Genomic DNA, 23551 nt, shown 5'->3' on the forward strand with positions numbered 1-23551 from the left:
TACAAGCAGTAACTGTCATTAAAATAATTAGTTTGCCTCTCGCCTACGTTATTGTGGTGGCCCTGAATGAACAGCAGTTATAAGAAAATGTTTAATTGTTTTTCGTTTTTTTCTATCAATAATTCTAGTAAATAACAACTTATATTCCAGTTTCTAGTTTTCATTATTGTTAGTAAATAAGAAATGTATGAACCGAAGTCTTATAATGTTTACCGGAAGTATTATCGACTATACAGTTTCTACATCTGAAAGATTAGTTTTAGGGATGAAGGTCTACAGTGATTAACTTTTCTGTTAAGGAATATCGCTAGAGGATGTTTTTTCTTTTCAATAATTTTATGGTTAATTAAATTCGTCAATAACTGGAAACTATAACGTCAAAACCGTACACATTTACGTATATGATTATATATTATTATTTTTAGTAGATTTTTTTTTCTAGAAAAATTGTATACGCTCATTGTTTCGCTTACTTCAGGAATGTGTGAACCAGAATCGGTTTTATAAATTTTTGTTTCTTCCTTCTTCGTATCTTAAATATACATAGAGCAAAGTCACCTAATATGACGATAGCTCCTAATACGTGTTACCTACGTCGGTATCTTGAATGTAGAAGAGTAACATTTCTTGAAAACTGTGCTCAATAAAATTCTTTCTCTCATATGTAGTAATTTGTAAATTTGTATTCCAGAAATCCATTTATTATACAGGGTGATTTTTTTAACCTGAAACTTTCAAAAATCTCGAAAAATAAGCACTCTACAAAAAATATCCAGAATCAAAATTTAATCACCCCATAGGGGAAATACTTGAGTGCTAAAAAAAACTAGCCTCCCCCCCAACGCTATGTAGGTGTGGCGGGGGGTAACTTTAAAATCTTAAATAGGAACCGCTAATTTTGATTACAGTTTCGGTTTCTGCCGATAAAAGTCCTACGCAGGGTTTGGCTAAAACATTTTTTTAGATTCATGACACACATGACGCTCTAATAAACGAAATTCAATTTTTTCGATTTCTCCTACTGAAAACCTATGCATACAATTCTGCAATACGTTTGCAGTAAAAATACCACATTTTCATTGTAAACAATCAAAAATGACTCGCCACATTATTGAAGGCAATGGTGAAATGTATCGAGACATTTTGAAAAATGAACTCTACCAACTTTACTTGAAAACTTGAGCTAACAAATGCGATAGAACATGTGGTTTCAAGGTGATGGTTGTCCAGAACACTAATGGATGGTAGCACGTGAAGTACTTGATCATGATTTCAATGGTCACTCGATTGGTAGAGTTGGTCGGATAAATTGGCCGGCCAGATTACCAGATCCTAGTTCACCGGATTTCTTTTTGTGGGGGTAGCTCAAAGACAAAGTTCACAAACAAGAACCCAATGATAATAAAATAAAATAAAACAAACATTTTTTTTTTCAAAAGATCAAAATTAGAACCAATCCAATGTTGACAAAATAAACTTTTTGAATTCAGAAGACACTATGTTCCTTTAAATTTGTTGTATTATTTTGAGAAAAAATTAACAACCAATTATTTACAACTTTCTTATTTAACCTTTAGCGACGACTTTTTAAAGGAAAGATTTATCATGTGACAACATCGTATCCAAATTTAATATTACGAGTACCATACACTGTAGTTAAACACTATAATACTAAACATAGTAAAAATTATACTTCCTCTAATAATATAAAAAAAAATACATGTTCGTTGCTAAAATGTGTTTTGTTGAGACGTATTACTCTGTCTCCTATAATTCTATGGATTTACACGATAACATTTAAATGCAATCTATTTAGAATTTCATATTAATCTGTGCAATAGTTTCGTAGATCACTTATTAATAAAGTTTATTATAGTTATCAAATTATTTAATAATTATTAACAACACAACACTATCCCAAATTAAAGATAACCTATTACAAAAGCTTTCCTTATATAGCAAAAGACTTAAAAGATACAAACAATCACATCTCAGAAAAATGCATAACACTAAATTTTTAAATAACGAAAAACTATTCTATCAACATTTAACTAATTCAAGCAAAACTCAATTATCCGGTGAACTTCCAAGTTCACAGGATGTAACAACATTTTGGTCAAAACTTTGGTCTCAAGAATTTGAATTTAACCAATCTGCCAAATGGATTCCTCATATATCCCATAAACTATCCACAGTTACACCAATGAATGATCATCAGATAACACTTGCCGAATTAATAAATACCATCAATAAGACACACAACTGGAAATCACCAGGACCAGACAAAATCCATAATTTTTGGATAAAAAAATTAAATTGTGTACATATTCATTTACTACATCACTAAAATCAGTTCCTTCTTGACCCATCCTCCTTTCCAACATTCTTATGTCATGGTGTAACATACCTAAAACCTCAAGATAACGACACAAAAAATCCATCACAATACAGACCTATCACATGTTTACCGAGAATCTATAAAATATTAACTTCATGCATTACACAAAAAATCTATCAACACTGTTTTAACTCTGACATCATTAATGAAGAACAGAAAGGATGTATTAAAGGATCCTTTGGTTGCAAAGAGTAATTAATCATAGATTCCATCATCTGTGAACAAGCTAGAAAAGAAAACCGAAACATATATACTGCTTTTATTGATTATAAGAAAGCTTATGATTCTGTCCCTCATTCCTGGCTATGCAAAATTCTGGGAATTCTGGAATTATACAAAATTGATATTAAAATCTGCACTTTTCTCAAATGTTCCATGGAATTTTGGAAGACCACCCTCCAAATAACCTTAAATGAACAAACAATTCAGTCAGATCCAATAATGATCCGAAGAGGAATTTTTCAAGGCGATTCTCTTAGCCCGTTATGGTTCTGCTTAGCAATAAATTCCCTCTCCGATATCCTGAACAGCTGCAATTATGGGTTCAATATAAGAATTAACAAACAAAGAGAAAACAGAATAAGTCACTTGCTGTATATGGATGACATAAAAATATATGCAAGTACACAAAATCAGTTAACAAACCTATTAAATGTGACTGAACAGTTTTCCGGTGATATTGGTATGTGTTTTGGTATTGAGAAATGTAAGACCCAAGCAATCAGAAAAGGCGTCCAACACCAAGTACCACATATAACCCAGAATAACGAAATAATCAAAGTCCAAGAACGAAATGATACATACAAATATCTGGGTTTCTGTCAATCCTCCCACATCAATCATACCAAAACGAAAACACAGTTGAAAGATCAATACCTAGCGAGATTAAAATTAATATTGAAGACACAGTTAAATGGAAAAAATTTAATGAAAGCAGTAAATACATTCTGCGTTCCACTGCTAACATATTCTTTTGGAGTCATTAAATGATCCAAAACTGATCTTGAAAATTTAAACATCGCAACAAGGAAAATCTTCACACAGTATAGAAGGCATCATCCAAAATCGTCCATTGAAAGATTCTCATTACCAAGACAGAATGGAGGAAGGGTTTTCCAGAACCTAGAAAACTTATATCAGAGACAAATCTCAGATCTGAAGAAGTATTTCTTGAAACGAGCAGAAAGAAATGAAATGTTTCGCACCATCACAGATTTGAACCACACACCCTTAAATCTGTCGAACACCGAAGAAATCCACACCCCCCACAAAATAGACAAAATAATAAGTGGGCTAAAACAAAAACAACTACATGGAAAATTCTACAAAGACTTAGAAGAAACTCATGTCAACAAGAAGATGTCATTGATTTGGTTAAAAAAATCAAGTTTGTATGCCGAAACAGAAGGATTTGTGTTTGCTATTCAAGACCAAGTAATCAATACCAAGAATTACAGAAAATACATCATCAAAGATCCGAATACAAGAGACGACTGCTGTCGTCTCTGCAAAGCAAAACCTGAAACGATCCAGCACATAATCTCCTCCTGCAGGATCCTGGCACAAACTGACTACAAAGCTAGACACGACAACGCAGCCAAAAATATTCACAAAGAATTAGCAACACTTATGAACTTAATCGAAGATACGACACCCTATTACACTTACATTCCATCTCCGTTCCTTGAAAATAACAAATACCAATTATACTGGGATCGCACAATACTTACAGACTTAAACATTACAGCTAACAGACCAGACATCATATTTATAAAAAAACACACGAACGAAGCCATTCTTATTGACATTGCTATTCCTAATACAAACAACATTATTCATAACATACCACACCAAGATTTCAAAATATCTACAATTATCGATAGAAATGAAATCCATGTTGATTCTTAAAAAAAATTCACTTCTACCCTTAGTTATCTCTAATGTAGGTGTAGTCCCAAATAGCTTAGTTGAGAATTTAAAGACTTTGCATTTGAATGATTCAATAATAGTCAAAATTCAAAAAGCCGTTTTGTTAGGAACATGTCATATTTTTCGTAAGTTTCTCGAACAGTCTGATCATGTCAGTCAGATTAGATTAGCACCAGTAGGACAGAGTAGTGTAGGTCACTTTTCAAGTGATGCGCGGATAAATGATCGGTAGTTACGCTAGACTTTTGGGGATGGGGTGAGATTAGAGAATAATAGCAGACTAATTTGTATGCTGTAATTCTAGAATCTCGAAAATTGTTTTGTTAATCTAATCAATGCATATCATTACTTGGTCTTGGTACCCGTAATGATAGAAGTCTTGCCTGAATGCCGGTCATTTCCGGATCAGTGGTGGGTCTTAATTAAATTATTTATTAAAGTCGTCAACAGACAGACGATAGTCGCCAGATAATAGACGACAGACGACAAATGACGATAAACTAAAGACCATAGACAGATGGAAACGGTAGCCCTACTTTTTCAAGTGTTAGAACATATAAAATGTCGAGAAAACAAAAATACTTAATTGGTTTATGGGTAGGAAGTTTGTTCCTATTAGCTCTACCTGACAGCACCAGTGTGAAAACAAGGTAAAAAATATACAATATAAGGATTTTGTAAGTTGTTCTTGATAAAGATTCTACATCTTCTTTTTTAATATAGGTCCCACTAGTTCTATTGTACAAAATCGTCGAAAAATGGTTATTCCTTCCAATTTGCCATCTCCCAAACAAGGAACTGAATAGCTTCGCGGTAATTATATCTAGCTTTAATATATCTAATTTATTCTAATGACAGCTGAGACATGATATATGTATAAAGATCACTAAGCTGGTTTTCACTTAAGTGTTATGTAAAATTTGTTGGAATATTAACATGAAATTTATTTATCCTCAAACTAGATTTCATATTTCAAATTTTATATCGCTGTTGTCTTCTGAATAAATAATATATATTATGAATAGCAAGTACTGTTCAAATTTGTTTTTCACATTCGTTCAAATTTTTAATTTTCTAGCGAAAGGAATCGTCGACGAGGTATTGTTTTTTCGATGGAGATTTTATAATTTGTAATGTTGTGATTACCAGTATACAGTTTATTGTAACATTTGTTTTGTCAAATATAGTTAGACCCAAATTTAACTTTCGAGGTTGTAAATTATGATTGGAGTTCGTGTCGAGGTACTGACAAAACAGTAGTCTAACTCACTATTGTGTTTTTCAAGTGTTATATACAAAAACAACGTTTCGACATTATACATCCTCCTTTTAGTATAGATGACTTCACAAAAAAACTAAATTAAAAATTACTTGTTAATTTAACTAATTCTAGTAAAGCTGACAAATTTTTGTGAACATGTGTGTTATTAGAATGCTTTTTTTAGTGAATATTTAATAAAAAGCAGGTCTAGTTTATGAAACTACGACCAACTAATTTTTCAGAAATTAGAACAAATGTTCTTCATAGAATATTTTTACATAATATATTGGTGCCAATTAAGTCAACATTTTTCGATCAACTTTCGGGGTAAACATCCTCATCAATCTGTTCGTTAAAGATTCACTTGGTTAAATCTGAAACACAAGAATTTAAAAATCATACCAACGTACAAACACAAAAACAAGTTATCAGCATCTGATAGGATCCAGGGATCTTCAACTTTCAGGTTGTAAAATTTGATTAGTATACAATATAATTTTCTTTTCTTTGTTGAGTACACTACATGAATTTTGAAAATTTAACAGGAATCAATTTTTGTTTTGTTTTAAAAAATCACTAAAAAATTTATTCGTAGCAAGTTTAAACAATTATTTTTTCTTAATTCAGAAGAAACATAATTTTTCGTCACATGCCAGGAAACTTACATATTAATTTATTATGTATGAGGCAACAGTGTTTTGTTATTATAATAAAAAAAGAAATTTTTATACAGATCATGAAACAAAACTTCGAAATATATGTTTAATGTATAATGTATTTAGTATGATTGGAAATTTAATTCAGGTTTATACTCGTCATATGAAAGTCTAAACCACTGCAAATTCATTGCACCATCTCCATTTCAGTGGCTATAATATTCAAGTTGTTATGACTTATTTTTTGTAAATTTTTAATTTAGTTCATTTATTATTTATATTGTTTATTTTTTTACTTGTTAAATACTACATTCATCATGGTGCTACACATTTGTTAAGATCTTTTTTATTTTATAATAATTTGATTACTGTGTACTTTAAAAAATATTTTTTAAATGTGGTGATAACTAAACTACCAAACAGTAATCTACGGGGCATAAAAGTAACCTCCGTCGTGGTAGCATGCTTAGACAAAATAGTAATTACTCACGTGTGAAAAAACAGCGTTGGCCAACACTCTCCCCACGACTCTAATTGCAAAACAAGAAACTCTCGTTAGTTGATATTTAAACACCACATATATATCAAACATTGCTTAATTATAAGAAACTACGAAAGCTAATACAGCATGTTCTAAATTCGTTAATATAGCTACATATATGTATTAATTTGTAGTTACAAACATTTGAAAAGTAAAGTGAATTCACTATCCAATACAAGAGAAAGTGAAAACTTTTGTTTAAGTCTGTTTATCAGTCCTGCATCAAATCGGCACCAACTTTGCAACCGATAGTGTCGAAACTGATCAACGAATAAATTGCCACAGTGTACAAAATGTTGCCCCTGTTCATAGTTACTACAATTTTGGTGTATTGCGAAGCAACTCTCGACACAAATACAGTTCGTAAGTGCAGACATTTTTATTATTTATAACAAAAATTTAATGTTCACTGTTTATGTTGGTTCAGATTTAATGTAAAAACAACGAAACTAATGAATACTAAGAAAATGGGATACTGAAATCTGCATTTTTTTAGTGGTGACACAGTTTCAGTTATGTAAATAGTTTGTAGATGAATTTAGTTCTTACAACGATAACATTTTAAATAAGGTATATTTAAATAAAATGACCTCCAAATTTTGCACATAGTTTTTTACACGTGTAGAGGAAGTTGAAGAAAATTTGCTGCTATAAGATAACAATATATACAACAATCCAGAAGTAAATCGGCAGTTACGTTTTGAACGTACATAATAAAGTTGAAGGCGATTATTTAACGAAATAAAACTTATTTTACATAACAGTGTTAAAAGTCTTACACGTGAAGTGGTTTCGAGAAATGATTTTTTATCCTGCACGCAATGCACTTCCGTTTTAGCTAAGCTGTAATAATTCAGAAATTTTAAACTAAATTTGCATATCAATCTCTAATTGCGCAAACTTTATTATTCAACTATTATTATGATAATCGTATCAGTTCTCTTTGTCAAAGAAAACAAGGTCATTACCGTCGTTTTTAATTAACGCTGCATCTGAAAGTTTTATATTTCCACCACATTTTACAACCGGTAAATATTGTTTTCGTGTTTATGTGCACTTTTTAGAAATGACCAGTCACACATATAATCCTGGTGAAAAAATATTGCTTTCACTTGTAACGATCACTGCAAAAAGAAGAGAGCATTCAAAGCAAAGGAAAGTCGTCAAGGGCCATTGACATCTTCATGTTAAATGTACAATACATAGAACGCCACTAATTGATATATTTTTTTTTCAGCACCTTATGTAAAACAATGTTTCGAAGGCGATCCAAAACTTATCGAATGTTTCGAAAGTGCAGTGCATCATTTAAAACCTTATTTGGCAACTGGTATTCCAGAAATAGAACTTCCAACTGTGGAACCGTTTCTTATGGATGAATTGTCATTGTCCTTGACAACAGGCCCAAATGGTTACAAAGTGTCTTTGAAAGAAATCGATATTTTTGGAGCAAGTAATTTCACCGTATCAAAATTAAAGTAATTGAATATTTATGTAAAGGCGACTTATCTCAAATTTCTTTTTTTTTTTTAGATTGAGTGAAAATGGAAAGCCGTTTGAAGCCAAAATCCATTTACCTCTGTTACGAATAAATTCAAGATACACTAGTAGCGGAGTACTTATTATCGTACCAGCAAGTGGTAATGGCACATTTAATGCTCAGTTAGGTACATTATACATATTGCAAGTCATCTGGAATAAACTAATACTTACTTATTTTTTTAGAGGACGTTAACGCGTTTGTTAAAGGAACGGCAAGCGTCAACGAAAAAGAAGGCTTAAAATTTCTTCACGTCGACACTTTGAATGTCGATTTAAACGTCAAAAATATTAGGATGTCCGTGAAGAATATTTACAAGAACAACAGAATTCTCAGTAAGTTTATTGATTCATTAGTTATCTAGTCATTTTAAAGAATTCTTTTGTTTTAGCTGAAGCAATAAATCTATTTTTGAGAGAAAATGGGCACGAGGTGTTCAAAGTAATGAAACCTCAGTTAAGGAAAAAATTGTCTACGTTGTTTATGAGTATTGCCAATCAGTTGTTAACACATCTACCAATCGAAGTGTTTTATGTACCTTTATCTAAACAAAAGAAAGCGGCTTAAGGCTGTTAAACTATTTTTTGTTTAGAATTAGTTCTACTAGTTGCTTTAAACACTATAAAGCGAGTGACTAATTATGCTGGTTTTTTCTTGATGACTAAATGTTCGTCATCGTTAGTGAAGTTGGTCTACTTAAAAAGTAGCTTCTTGGTACAAGTGAACAATTAAATTCAGTGTTTTTATTTATTACGGTGCACCACAGGCTTGAGGTAGTTTTAGGTACCTATATTTTAAACACACTGTTAAATTTTAATTTTTGTTAAAAAATTATACTATTTGTGTTATTATTTATTTTATGATCCTGTTCTTCTTAAGTATCACATATGAAATTAACAATTTTTAATAGCAACAAATTCTAGTATATAGCACCCTTAAATGTTTGCAGCGAACATTTTAGGCTGCAGAAAGCCATGTAACTGTAGTAACTTGATTGGTAATCAATATGAGTAAGCTAATAGTTCTTGAGAAAGATTGACATACTTTCTGTCGATTTGAGTTGTTAGCTATGTTGTGAATCATGTCAGAAATCGTGTCATTGTTGTCAGCTTAAATATCGTCAAGAAACATTAGTATTATACTAGTAGATTAAACATTCAGAACTTGATAAATTTGTAGTACAAAATTTGAAAAAAAAAAAAAATAACTGAAGGGCGAATGTCACAACTACTCATTAATGGAAGATATACTGGTAAAAAACTTTCAGGTTCAAGAAACTCTGTTGATTTTCCCAACAAGACACAATTTCAATTGGTGGGTGTTCTGCAAGTCTCAACTCTTTTCCTGATGATAAAAATAAACCTTACCTGTTGTGCATTAATTTTGAAAGAACGAGTATTCCCTAGCGAGATGCATTTAAGTATTAAGGGTTTTAGTTATTTTCACTTCCTAACAATTTAATTCTACCTACTATTCAAACTCGGCATCCATTAGTTCGATGTACAAGTTTGAGCCGTCATTATCATAATTTTCTAATTCTGATTCCGAATCAAATTTCTCCAATGAAGTAACGAATGAAGGTATGTTCTCAAACGAGAAACCTTCCATGTGTTTTTTCCAATCAGCCGAAATAAGTTCTGTACACTCTTTATTACAATTCTGCCACACAGTACGTTTCAAAAGAAGCTGAAGTCATAAATTCTCTACCTTAGTTTTGGATGAAGGCCAAAAATATGTGCTTGTAGAATCTACAAAACCCCAATACAACAGGGTTGTATTGATAATGGTGTAAGGTTAATTCTGGAAAGTATAGTCTTTTAAAAATTGTTTCTTTTTCGATTAGTTATTCTAAAAGGTTGAATTAAATGGCACAGTCGTTTGAAAAATTTTTATCAAACTCAATACTATGATTACCCAATTCCTCTTGCATTTGACTTTTTCTGCTTGAAAATGTGGGTGGTTTGTCCAACCACACATTTTCTTTGCAACTTGTTCAAAGCAGGAATAAGCTAATTAACCATGCAATTTTGAAAAAGTATTCTCTCGTTTTGTGGTAATCTTTATCGTTATGTTTTGAATTTAATAAAAAGTTACATCTTTTTAGAAATTCCAAGTGACAACTCGCACGTAAAATTGTATAAATCTTGAATCTTCACTTGTAATTTTGCTGGAATTGCTTTTCAAATCTGAATCGTCTACCCAATAGCGAATGGAAGAACCGTTTTGGTAAACCCATGTTTCGTCGAGGTACATTTAGAACTTAATTTTTTTCTTAAGCAAACGACATGTTTTTGTTCACATATTAAAAAAAAAAAACGTCAGTTAGTCATGGTAGCCAGCAAAAAGAAAAAGAATGCACCAAAGGTTTTCGATAGGGTTTAGGTTTGACGATCTGACTGGCCACCTCATAAATTACACTTTTCCTTCTTACAACCATTCTACTGTGGAATTTTTGCATTTTCTTTTAAAACAGCGATTCTTCCTTCTCGGGGTTATTAAAACGTGCTAAAACATCAATATATTCTCCATTTTCATCCGGGAATATTACCTAAGGTGACAATATTTTGTTTATCGTAAATCCGATTTTTATCTTAACTGGTCGATATTGCAAAAATCTGAGTAGTGCTGTAGTTATGCACCAGAGTTTGTATGAAGTAATTGTCAAGATTTGTATCAGTACTAAGTCTTGATTGCTTTGTTCTGTGGAACAAAATTTGGTATGTAGAGTGAAATTACCATAAGCACGGTGGTATAAACCATTATCATCATAATCTCTGCCTTTTAGGCTTTGATCAGTGGTGGACATTTTAAAAAATCTAAACAATAAATTTCCAAAAACAGTATTTTATTAGAATAGATGCAAGTATGACGTTTGATTACAGGTAAACGCTGCTGACGGTGTTTGTATAGTATAATTTCGAAATTTTCAACTTTCACTTTTAGAAATAAAAAAGAAATATATATTTATTTTTACGGTTTCTAAAGTGTCTTCCATTGAAACAGTTAAAAAAATGATTGTCCTAAATTTATTTGATTTATGGTGGTTTTTACAGATATAAAAGGATGTTACGAATTATAATACATTTACAGAGAGATTTATCTAACAATATATATATCGTGATGACGTCATCAGTTCTTTGGCGGAGAGTAAGTGCACAATAAATTTTGGCAAGGGTTTCAAAGTAATTGGTTCAGGGGCTTTCACTTTAGTGGTTTACGAGTTACCAGGACATAGAAAATATTAAATTATCATATTTGTGATGACTCTTTTTTCTATCGTTCGGAGAGTAAAAGTAACAAAGGATTTTTTACGGACAGCGGTCGTTGTACTTGTAAGTTAGTTAGAAGTTTTGTCTCCTGCGTGTTTTAAACACTTATTATTAAAACACTTGTGTAGTAATTGTACTTATATAGATATATTATTTTAAAAAATCATGAATCCCAAAAATTGTAATAAAAAGTCATGTAACAATTCGATTTAAAAATATTTTAAATGTTTATCGTTATTTTTCTATCATATTTGAACATACATATCTGATCTTAAAGTTGTTTTAATGCAGTTTTTAGTATCAGTTATATTACAATTTTTTTTCTTAGAATGTGTTGTTAGCGTTTTTTAATTTTAATTCGCTTGCTTGTTAATGTCGTAATGAGTAATGACGTATATGTAAATTTTTGTTTCGTGTGTATAATACTGAATTATTCTAGTGATGCTAGTTAACATGTTTTTTCTCACGTCTTCACTTTCGTAAAAATAAAAATTAATTTATAAATTTATTAGGAGTATTATTTATCACTTTGTTACATATTCAAAAAGATATATGAATAAAGTAGCAGATTTTGAAAAAATAACTGTTCAAACATTAATATTTTACATGTGAATAATTTTATTTTTGTGTCAAGTAAAGTATTTAAGTGGTTAACTAGGCAAGTTTTTGAATGAAACATGTTTAAAAAGACAAATATGACTACTGAAAATACTGCTACGGTTAATTATGACAATTGTATATATATTAACTTTTATTTATATATTTATTTGTAAAGAATGTCTTCAACTGTTAATCAATTAAATAATTCTTGGTGATTCATTTCTTCACCACGATTTCTTCTGATATAAAAGTCCCCTCCATGGTTGAGTTCAAAGTCACGGTCGAACCTGTACGAGGTCAGTTGGTGGAAGAATATCTTCAGAAGTAGATGAACATCGATTACCAATTCAAGCATGAATAAAATCGTGGTTCCTATAGTTTGTCTACTTTACAGCCTACAAGGAATAGTTGCTCAAGATCGTGAGTATATTATATCATGTATTTGTGATTAATTTTTTTAGTTAAAATTTTTTTCTATAAATGTCGCAAGTTATTTTACATGCTGAAAAAAAAAAGAATTCAATTTTGGCAAAAGGAATGACGTAACTAGCGACTTAACCTCTTTAGGAAACTTACTAGTTTATGTTTACTGTTATTTCTACGTACTCTCTTGAAATTTGATTAAAGTGCTAATGACACTTTCGCGTTGACCGAGTTTTTCAACTACTGCCTAATTGTTCTTAATCGGTGTATTCTACGTACCATTTCTTTTCAGCATTTTATTTCCTGAAGCAATGTCATCGAGATGATCCAAATATAAACATATGTTTAAAGCAGTCTGCAAATTACCTCATTGCTAATATACGACGAGGAATTCCTGAGATCGGCCTAACGGAACCAGAACCAGTCATCATAGACGAAATAAGTATCGCTTTAGGAAGTGGGCCCGATGGATATAGGGCATCGTTCAGGAACATTCATGGTTATGGGGTCAGTAACATTAGTGTAACAGCCGTTAGGTAGGTATGTGTTACAGTAGTTTTTACTTTTTACGTTTTTTTCGTCAAGTTACAGGTTTTAGTGATAGTGATGAAACGTGATAATCATCTAAATTTAAATCGGTGAATTTCTCTTGCTACATAATTAGACGGAAAATTAAGCCATCTAATTAGGTATATGATTGCACACTTTCGTTTCTAACAATAATTCAAATAACTAGTGATTATTGGCGAAAGAAATTGTCTTACATATTAAATGGAATCATTAGGTACGACTTTCATCCACATTCATTAAGTATTTTGTTTTTTGATTTGTTTATGAAAAACGTGAGAAATCATGGTAATAACATTTCATTTACATTTATACAACATCGTGCATTTTAAAATTTTTATATAATTTTTTGTCACTTGGTGTAAATTTGGTGAAAATTTAACTTTTTTCCACTTCACGAGTTTGTAGAATACAAAAGTGCAAATTTTCCCTTAGCGTTTGTCTACTTTTAGTTTACTGTATTGGAAAATTTGAGCTAATATATAGGGGAACGAGGGGCTTGTTGTAACAGTTTTTAGGAAAACGAATATAATTTGGTATCTATTAGCTGTTTGACCATTATAAAAGTATCTATCGGTAGTCTAACTATTCCCCTATTGGACTGAACAGGCAAAAGGTCAAAATTGTTCATCTTCACTTCACACCAGGCATTTTCTTAAAAAAAAGTGCATTGTTACAACTTGCCCCGTGGTTGGGGCTAGTTGTAACAGCCATGAGACAGGTAGTACCAGTAAAAATAAAGCTGATGTTGATACATATTTAGACTTTATTTTTCATATATCAACACAACACTTCATTATATACAATTTTTTTTCAGTAAAACTGAAAGAAACTTTTAGAAAAAGAGCCAACATTAAAAATTTGAGTGTTGTCTTCCTTTTTCTTAATATCTCTGGAAGGCGATATATGGCATAGGTCAAAATTTTGGCTCGCTTTTCGTATGCTAGGTACGAGATTTGTAGAAGTGAATTTGGGATAAGTTGTAACATGTTACAACTTGCCCCAAAGCTGTTGTTACAACATGCCCCGTAGCACAATTTTCTACATTTAATTACATTTCGACAAAATTATGTGGCTTAGCGTCAAAATGTGTAAGGAATATCAAAGCTCAATAATTTTTGAGCTACATGCAAAACTTAAAAGTTTTAAATTAATTAATAACTGATACGAAAAACCAAATTTTACTAAAGCAATATTTTACATTACTTGGCCAAAACGAAACACGTGCACACATCCACTCACTGCGCTGGCTCAAGGAACAGTGGTTGTGATGACATGATGTCTTATGGTGCAAGAATTAAATTCAGTAAAATACCTGACGTTAAAGAGTTTAAATTGTGGGTAAAAATTTAGTGTTACAACTTACCCCTGTTACAACAAACCCCTAGTTCCCCTACTGCAATACGAAATTTCGAGTCTACTGATTATCATGAAGATGATACATACAACTTTGTGGATTTATTTATTAATTTTTAAACAATTATTTGTCTACTTGAAATATTAGAAATTCAGTCAACAATGTAAAAGTCAAAATAATGATGAATATGCGAAAAAAAAAAACATTTGTGCAGTGTTCACATGACTACAAATAAATTGTTTTACTTCAATATTGATACTACAGGGCACTGTCTTTATGCTATTATCAGTTAATTTATTGATGGACGTTTAATTTTTTTACAATCGAAGTCTATATTTTGTGAAGAAAAATACTCAGCTTCTGCTTTTATTGTTAAAATGTTATTACATTTGTTTTTCGACTAACAAAAGTAACAACTATTTAAGCTTAACTTGTTTTGACCTGTTATCAGTATTATAATTACAGAGTGTTGTAGTCTATTTCGGAGCATGATTTCGTTTCCTGTGTCATAAAAAGGAATAAAAAAAGTCGTTGGTGCATTGACAAAACAATAATCGTCAAAAAAAAATCTCATTCAAAAGTAAGCATGATTTTTATTTTTTATTAAAGTGGATATTCTGTGATCAGTGTTATAAGTTATAAGGCATGTGGTGTCTAAATTATTTTCATAAATGTATATATTATTTTAATCAGTTTTGAGTTTTCTAATAATAATTAAACACCTGAAAAATAATAGACAAAAATATATTTTCGAATGTGATGTTACCATTTAGGCTCTACTAACAAAATAAAGGTCAAGAGTATTTTGCGCAGAAGCTAATTTTCAGCGAGTATGCACCAGGTTTTGTGTGATTTCAGCACTTTTATTATAGCTGTTGCAACATGAACATACAATTTAAAAAATTGGGCTGTCTATCAGTCAAAAACAAGCATAAAATATCATTTTAGAAACTATATAACTCCAAACTACACTTTGGAATAGCTAAAGAACAGAATGTGTTTGTAATTCTCTACAAATTTTTATACTTCGCTAATGTCTAATATATACACATGTTATTTTTTTGAAGTCAAACGTTTAAGCATATAAAATATTCAATCAAATGTATTTATTTTGTGTTTATCGCCATAACAGTCTTCCTACTGCTCATCATATCACTGAGTAGTTTTTACTTTTCTAGCGTAAGCTAAGGAAGTGTTGTAGTAGAACCCGTCAGGCAAATTGCTAGTTTAATAATTTCTCGACGTTTTATGACCCACAAAGATAGGTCTCCCATTTTCGTCTGTCGTCTGCCGTCTGCATCGATTTTTACTGATCGAATCAAAAACAACTCACTCCATTTTCTCGAAAATTTGGGAATATAGTACCATTATTATTAAAATTACACTGTGCCTATCTGAATAATTGAGGTCGTGCTGAAATCACATCATCATAAAATTTTATACCTGTTGGAAAAATTCACCTGAAACATATGCATAGCATGCTTCCGTACCTTTACTGTAATACTATACACACACATCTCTATTTTAAAGTGTAGAGATTATCATAAAAAAGTAAAATTCCAAAACCGAATTTTACAATCTTTTGAAAAAGCTGTAAATGCTGTATTGTACTTCAGGAGTGAGGAAAGTTCTGATATTAATACTACCGTGTACATAAGCAACAAATTATTAAATTACCATCATTATTCTATTTCTTTTGAAAAGTTCTGTCTAAATAACATAAGACCAGTTTTTTTTTTCGTAGTTGGTAGTCAAGAAATTTGTTTGACTACCAACTATGAACAAAAAAATTGGTTGAAAGTTATTTCGACACAACCTCCCTCGCTTCTCAAGTACAGTGGCAACAAATACTGCTTCCCGAGAAGGTTTTGCCTTCTAAAAAGTTGAGATCCGAGAAAGTTTTACTTTTTGAAAGAAGACAGTTGGAACTCCCGAGAAGGGTTCACATTCTAAAAAAAAAAACCATTTGGGGCCTCCGAGAAGGTTTTAAATTTTTAAAAAAGACAATTGGGATTCCCGAGAAGGTTTCACATAGAAAAAAGACAGTCGGGACCGCCGAGAAGGTTACACGTTCTTAAAAAAGACATTTGGCGGCCTTAAAAAGGTTTTACATTTTCAAAAAAGACAGTTGGAACCAGGGCCGGCTCTAAGGGACCAGGCGCAACTTATTGTTCAACGCCCTTTAAAAACGGTTTGTAAAAAAAAACAAACAAAATTTTATAATCACATATGTTTGTAGAGAGATACTTTTAATTAACAAACATACGTAAAATTATGATGAATCAATCTTAATATATAAAAGTGTTTGTCCTGACTAACCTATTCATCAACGCAAAGCCTGAACTACTGAAACTACAAACATGAAATTTGGACAGTAGGTTTCTTTTGTGTCATAAGCACCCATTGAGAAAGAATTTTTGGAAATTCCGCCCCAATGGGACAAGATTCTTATTAGATTAGAGATTAGTATTAGAAATCTTTACATTACAAACATTTTTCAATTTTTAATATTGTAAAATTGATACGATTTCAAAGTTATTTTTAATTTAGACTTTCCTCAATGTTAATCGAAATTTAAATTTAAAATTAGTGATGACAAACAGCCACGGAATGAAACACAAAACCAAATTCGACTACTAATCGGAACAGTGAAAAATATAACAAAACTGTTTGAACAACCACCACAACCAGCCGACTAAACTTGGAAAATAAAATTTTTAAGTTTCTGCCGACAAGGAGTTTTATGGTAAAAACAAACGTCACAAATGTTAGAAAAACATCTGGTTTTGGTCATACCGCTGTCTTGTCAAATTGTTACCCAGATAATGCAATCATAAATCTGGTATTTTTTGTCGGTATTGATCTAAAGGTCCAATCACCCAACCCAAAGGCGCACTCTTTTTCAATTACTTATTATAGTCAGAAAGTGCCAGGAATTGACTTTTTATGACCTATTTTGGTGAACCACTTCCCATAGCGGAATGTTAAAATGTAGCTTTTTCTGAAAAGTTTTCGATGGGCGCCTTGGTCCGTTCCTGCTATTATATTTTGTACGTAGTGATTCAATACAAATCTAATATTAATTTATTTCTATGGAGTTAACACAAAAGCATAGGCGCCGCCCGCCGCTCGGCGCCCCTTGTCATGGGCGCCCCGATGCGGTGCATCTTTCGCTTACCGTGTTAAGCCGGCCCTGGTTGGAACCCTCGAGAAGGTTTCACATAAAAAAAGATAATTGGGACCCCCGAGAAGGTTTCACATTCTAAAAAAACCATTTGGTGTCCCCGATAAGGTTTCACATTCTTAAAAACATAGTTTTGGGGCCTCCGAAAAGGTTTTACATTTTTAAAAAAGACAGTTGGGAGCCCCGAGAAGGTTTTACATTCTTAAAACAGACATTTAGCGCCTCCAAAAATGTTTTGCATTTTTAAAAAACACAGTTGGAACCCTCGAGAAGGTTTCACATAAAAAAAGATAATTGGGATCTCCGAAAAGGTTTCACATTAAAAAAAAAAACATTTGGTACCCCCGAGAAGGTTTACATTTTTAAAAAACCATCTTAAAAAAGACGAGCGTATTCTCACTTTTTCGAGAAAATGGAGTAACTTCATCAATAAAAAATTTATTATGACGTCATAAATATAGATAATAGACAATGCGAGAAAAAAAGAGAAAAAAAGAAAGAAAACGAAAGGCCAAGTTTGGAATTGAACGCGCGACGTCCGGTCCGCATTCTTGACTCGTAACCACTAAACCAGGTTCGGGATGCGTTACACTTGTGGTAAACTGTTATTATACCATGCATTATGTTTTTGCAAAATTTGGGTGGTTAGGGAAAAACTCAAAGCGGATTCGCACACCACACTTATGACTATATTGTTGTATAACAGTTAAATCAAATGAACATAGAATTCTTTTAAATAACTTCATCAAATTGTTGATGGGGATGATTAGCAAAATTTTGGTTAGCATTTAACCATCTACATGTCGGTCCAGCAGTTTCGGAGATTACGTGTCTAATAAATAAAAATGGATACAGACACCAGACAGACAGACAGACGGAAACGGGAGACTACTTTTTTCGTACTCTAGGAGCCATGAAACGTAGAGAAAATATAACTTTGGCCATTCGTCCGATGGATTCGATTACTTCTTTAGCTTACATTCGGGAAGTAAAAAACTGGTCTTGTGTTATTAGACCGAACTTTTCCCGCCCCTGAAATACAATGAAATAAATGGAGTTGTTTAGAAGAAAGACTAAAGACAATACTAACCGAAATGTAAGAAAAGACAACTCACGGTCTAATCAAATCAACTAATTTATAATCGTTTCTATGTATAAACAGTTGCGGCTCTTATGTTCGTATAAAACGCTAGTATTTTAAACTTTATTCGTGACAGTTTTGTTTTTAAATTGTCGCTATTATTTTATGATATTTTTTTTCCATTATGACTAAATAATTCACACACTAAATATGGAGGGAAAAAAATATCTTCCAACGGTTTTTAAAAATTTACAAAATGTATTATATACATATAACATAAAAATAGAGTTATTTAGTTTTAATAGCGGAGAAAAATCTGGTTGCCCATGGTAAAACTACAAGTACTGACTTTGATATATCGCTTACTATGAAAAAAATTGAGTCGACGTCATTAATTTGTTGGTGGGATGACTAGACAAATTTTGGTTAGCATAGCTAAGGTAGATACTCGTATATATAAAATTTGACGACAATCGATCCCTTGTTTAGGAGATTATCTGTCTAGTGAAAATAAACACAGGCAGACAGACGACAAACAGGCAACAGACAGACAGAAACAGAAGATCTATTTTTTCATACTCAGGAGATAATAAAGAAAACATGAAATTAGCCATTCGCCGGATGGATATTATTATGATTCCAATACTAATTTAGACACGTTCTTTGTAAATATACCCATATATTTCGATTTTGTTCTGATATAAAAACTATTTTTCTTGGCATTTCGAAACAGATTGCGTTACTTCTCAGCTTGTAATTTTATGTTGCAGTACTGTTTTTTCTAAACGTAGGTACGTAATTGGCTTTATGAACACGATAGTTCAAAAGGTTAAAAGAGAGAGAATAAAAATGATTTATTTTATGTAGGTGTAAAACACTTCCAACACTACGGTAATGTGCAGAGCTAATAACACCCAACTCTTATTACAAAGTTTCGTAAAAGAGGTACAATTTGTTGAGGTGCTCATGTTAAATTGATGTATTGAGTCTTATGTAATGCAGTTAGACAGTCAATATAAGACGTATAGAAAGAGGTCTGATTTACATAGGCTGAAATAATAGAACATAAAAATTTTATTACATCTCGTTTTTGCAACCGACTTGGCCTTGTTTAGTTTTTACGAAAAATGAAAATGTGTGTAATTTGAAATATAATTAAAAGAAGAAAAGAAGCCCACTGTTTAGGAAAGATTGGGTTACAGTTCTTTAGCTTTAGAGAAAGTGGGCCAGCTACTTAAATACTTAAGTCAATACTAAATAATTAGACTATTAGTGTGTTTTTAATAACATAATAACTACTACATCATGATTTTTAGTACAAAGAGGATGATGCTTGTTTAATTAAATATTTTGAAAAAAGTCAATTGATTTTTCTTTCTTTTCTGTTTGATTTCAGTTCGGTTAAACCTGTCGTGAATGATATATTTCTTGTTCTAGATCTGATGTCAACAGTCACCAGTTTCAATTCACGATGTATATTCCCAAAGTATCGGTGAGGGCCAACTACGAGTCCAGTGGGATTTTGATATTGGTGCAAGCATCTGGTGGTGGCCAATACTGGGGCGAATATGGTTAAAAATGAGCTACAGATTGATTTCATTTTTTATTTTTTATTTTTTATATTTTAGAGGGTATAAAGTGTAAAGTTTATATAAGAGCTAGTCCTCACAGGATAGGACAACGTACTTTCTTATCCCTTCAACAAATTAAAATGGATTTCAGTGTAAAGAACATTAGAATGGGAGTAGAAAATGTCCATAACGGAAATAGCGTCATACGTATGTATTTTGGTGTAAAAATATCTTGGATTGAACACATTGTGTTACAGAGGCCGCCTTAAACTTGTTCATAAATACCAACGCGCAAGAACTGCTGAAAGAAATGAAACCTGACATCAAGAAAAAATTGCTCTTGATCATGAGTAATTTCGTCGAGAATGTGTTTGCCAATGTTCCATATGATGCTTGGATATTGTAGTATTAAGGAAATGTAGTCGATTTTTTAATTTAAGAAATGACTTTGTAATTTATTAATTTTTATAGTTATTTAATTTTTAAATAAATTAATTATTTTAGTTCAAAATAATAGGAGTACAATTTAATATGTCGTGGATGTACTTTGGTGTATCTAATTATCGTGTTGAACAATTTTGACATTTTATAATTGCCCGGCCATTGTGTTGTTACTAAACTGTATGTTGCATAATCGTTTAAAAGGAAGTACGTGACAGTTGACTATTTTGTAGTAATTAACTTGATTGGCAGATAAATTGTACGTACAATAATTAGAGATTTTGGACTTGAATAATATTCCGAAAACTTAAACAATCCAATTGCTGCAAAATTAACGTTTCTGAATTTCCGTTTATAATAAAAAAGGAAACGCTTTGCTAATATCTTCTTCAAATTCATTAATTACAACCTTTAGAACACTGTGTTGCTTTAAGAACTGCTTTTTAATGCAATGACATTCTAGCCTTGTCGATTCAGGAAATGCATTATACACGTGACCAATAATTTAATCCTAGACTATAAAATAAAAAATTTAAAGGAAACTGATACTTTTGTCTAATTCGCACTTTATCATTTACCATGAGTATCTTGCAAATATCCTTTATTATTGTATTGGATATGGCTGGAATTTTGGCAAATGCCGATCTTCGTAAGTGTAAACAAGAATTTGCCTTCTTAGATATTAATGACTAACTTGTCGTTATTGCTTTTGGTTTTCTTACGTTTATGACTTTAAAATGTCTTTTAGCATCATTTATACATGTTTGTCACAAATCGGATCCTGACTTGGAGCAATGTTTAATGAAATCAGTAGAAGAAATAAGACCCCATTTAGTTAAAGGTACAATCAGTTATTAATTTTGTTAAAGTTAAGTGTATAATTTCCAATGGTTGTGACAGGAGCGCCGGAGTACAATATTCCAAGTTTGGAACCTCTCATAATGCAAGAGTTAATATCCGAAGAAGCAGTTGGAATGAAAATTTTAACTACCAATGTCAGCGCTTATGGCTGCTCGGATTTCATTGTCAAGGGAATTAAGTAAGTAATCTATACGATTAAAACTGTGTCATTTTTATGTACAACAATGCATTTATCCACAGCGTGGATTTGGACAAACAAGTATATGAGTTACATATTGACATTCCAAAATTACGAATTGAAGCAGACTACACTGTTGATGGAAAACTCTTACTTCTCCCAGTACGAGGAAACGGAAATCTAGAAGCTAATGTCAGTAAGTGTAATTGACTGCAAAGTATAAACTATTTAAAACATGTGTTCCTGTGTTGTAGCTGATTGTGTTTCTACTTGCATTCTGCAGGGAGAGCTATATGAAAAGGATGGAGAAACATATTCTCGATTTATTACAATCGATTTGAAAACTAAAGTCGGTGGTGGACACGTTCGTCTTGAAAATTTATTTAATGGCGACAAAGTGATATGTAAGTTTTAACTGCATATTAAGATTGATTGTTTATTATAAAATTGCAGTAGGACTTATGAACGACGTTATAAATAAAAATCTGGACGCTTTTCTTCAAGAATTAATGCCTGTCATTGATAAAGCGTTAGGTCACACATTTTTGCAAATAGCTAATGATATTGTTAGCAGGTGGACTTTAAATCAATTGTTTCCTCAATGAAGTGACGTAAAATAAAAATACTGATGGTAAATAAACTGAGCAAATTTACCTTGTGTTTAATTTTGTGTGTTCATTTTTGTGTAATCTTTGCTTATAGGGTAATTAAGTATCACTTTTATAAAATTTGGGACGGGTAAATTAGATGTCGACGTGGCAAGTATTTAGGATATTTATTAATTTTATTATATTCGCTTACATGTTTCGATACTATCAAGTACCATCATCAGAGCAGTGAATAAAAGAAGTTAAATTAGTATTAACATAGTGAAAAACGGGTGGAAGCTACTCATGGCAGTTTTCCCCGAGGTGATAACAGAACTGTTCTATCATCATCCGCTGGTGTGGCAGTAGCCCATCCTGTCAACCTAATTTTGCAGTATATTTTGGATAGGGCCTTGTTAGTGGCTCTGGTGAGGAAACCGTTTCGCCCCTTCCCACCCGTAAGGGTGGGAGCCAAAGCCTTCTTCCCTTTGAAACACAGAATAGCTAAGATCATTCTTCACTTATTCATTCACTTTTCTTCATTCATCATTCACTTACTATTTGTTCGCTGTTCTTATTCATACTCGCAACAATTCAACAGGCCTTCTTTCACGAATAACTCGAACAGTATTTTGAGTAAGTGCCTGAATCGTTTCGGGATTCTCAGTACAAGTTTGCATCTCAGGAATTTTTACCTTGTAAAGTTTTCAAGTGATAGGTTGGCGCGTTTAGTGGTTTTGGTTGAGAAGTGTCAACCCGGTGCTTAGAAAATAAGAACAAAGATGTTGATTTAGAGGTGAGTTTATATTAATCATTTCAAAACAGTTATTGACATAGTAATAATAATAACAACAATTTTTAGGAACAATTACTTGCTAGTCATCCATGTTATTGTTGTTAGTGTTAACATATTTATTTATTATAGAGTGTGTTTAATAAAGATAAATGTATAATTGTATAATTTTAACGAATTTATACCCGACTGTATTTTCCATCCAATAAAATTGAAATTCTTTGAGTTTGCTAATAAATGTAATTACTATTACTTATTATGTACTTATTTAGATTTTATCGCCCATTATTATATGAATAGTTTTTAAGTTAAGT

General features: G+C 31.7%; 3 protein-coding genes across 3 annotated transcripts; all 3 read left to right on the forward strand.

Moving 5' to 3' along the window:
• The first annotated feature begins 6886 nt into the window (after positions 1–6886).
• LOC135146649 (uncharacterized) lies at positions 6887–9173 on the forward strand. The gene is made up of 5 exons (XM_064078777.1): positions 6887–7148; positions 8023–8263; positions 8319–8452; positions 8511–8660; positions 8717–9173. Exons 1-5 carry the CDS (start codon positions 7079–7081, stop codon positions 8890–8892), a joined length of 771 nt encoding a protein of 256 aa, XP_063934847.1. The 5' UTR covers positions 6887–7078; the 3' UTR covers positions 8893–9173.
• A 3307-nt stretch (positions 9174–12480) lies between these two features.
• On the forward strand, positions 12481–20891 carry Jhbp2 (Juvenile hormone binding protein 2). The gene is made up of 5 exons (XM_064078788.1): positions 12481–12614; positions 12910–13153; positions 20244–20377; positions 20435–20584; positions 20635–20891. The coding sequence occupies exons 1-5, from the start codon at positions 12548–12550 to the stop codon at positions 20781–20783; spliced, it is 744 nt and encodes a 247-aa protein (XP_063934858.1). The 5' UTR covers positions 12481–12547; the 3' UTR covers positions 20784–20891.
• Positions 20892–21513: 622 nt separating this feature from the next.
• On the forward strand, positions 21514–22496 carry LOC135146669 (protein takeout-like). Its single transcript, XM_064078800.1, has 5 exons — positions 21514–21659; positions 21719–21857; positions 21920–22053; positions 22112–22261; positions 22311–22496. Exons 1-5 carry the CDS (start codon positions 21545–21547, stop codon positions 22460–22462), a joined length of 690 nt encoding a protein of 229 aa, XP_063934870.1. The 5' UTR covers positions 21514–21544; the 3' UTR covers positions 22463–22496.
• Positions 22497–23551: the final 1055 nt, after the last annotated feature.

Source organism: Zophobas morio, unplaced genomic scaffold, assembly GCF_036711695.1.
Source record: "Zophobas morio isolate AGI-343-1 ecotype UQ-CSIRO unplaced genomic scaffold, CSIRO_AGI_Zmor_V1 ptg000005l, whole genome shotgun sequence".
In the NCBI taxonomy this organism is placed as follows: domain Eukaryota; kingdom Metazoa; phylum Arthropoda; class Insecta; order Coleoptera; family Tenebrionidae; genus Zophobas; species Zophobas morio.

What these genes read in the sequence shown, in the direction of transcription:
- LOC135146649 (XM_064078777.1), top strand. Translation starts at nt 7,079, where the DNA reads ATGTTGCCCCTGTTCATAGTTACTACAATTTTGGTGTATTGCGAAGCA. An exon ending in TTCACCGTATCAAAATTAAA is followed by an intron (nt 8,264 to 8,318) that starts GTAATTGAATAT and finishes TTTTTTTTTTAG; the next exon opens with ATTGAGTGAAAATGGAAAGC. An exon ending in CAAGAACAACAGAATTCTCA is followed by an intron (nt 8,661 to 8,716) that starts GTAAGTTTATTG and finishes CTTTTGTTTTAG; the next exon opens with CTGAAGCAATAAATCTATTT.
- Jhbp2 (XM_064078788.1), top strand. Translation starts at nt 12,548, where the DNA reads ATGAATAAAATCGTGGTTCCTATAGTTTGTCTACTTTACAGCCTACAA. An exon ending in AGGAATAGTTGCTCAAGATC is followed by an intron (nt 12,615 to 12,909) that starts GTGAGTATATTA and finishes ATTTCTTTTCAG; the next exon opens with CATTTTATTTCCTGAAGCAA. An exon ending in CCAATACTGGGGCGAATATG is followed by an intron (nt 20,378 to 20,434) that starts GTTAAAAATGAG and finishes TTTATATTTTAG; the next exon opens with AGGGTATAAAGTGTAAAGTT.
- LOC135146669 (XM_064078800.1), top strand. Translation starts at nt 21,545, where the DNA reads ATGACTTTAAAATGTCTTTTAGCATCATTTATACATGTTTGTCACAAA. An exon ending in AAGACCCCATTTAGTTAAAG is followed by an intron (nt 21,660 to 21,718) that starts GTACAATCAGTT and finishes TGGTTGTGACAG; the next exon opens with GAGCGCCGGAGTACAATATT. An exon ending in AAATCTAGAAGCTAATGTCA is followed by an intron (nt 22,054 to 22,111) that starts GTAAGTGTAATT and finishes CCTGTGTTGTAG; the next exon opens with CTGATTGTGTTTCTACTTGC.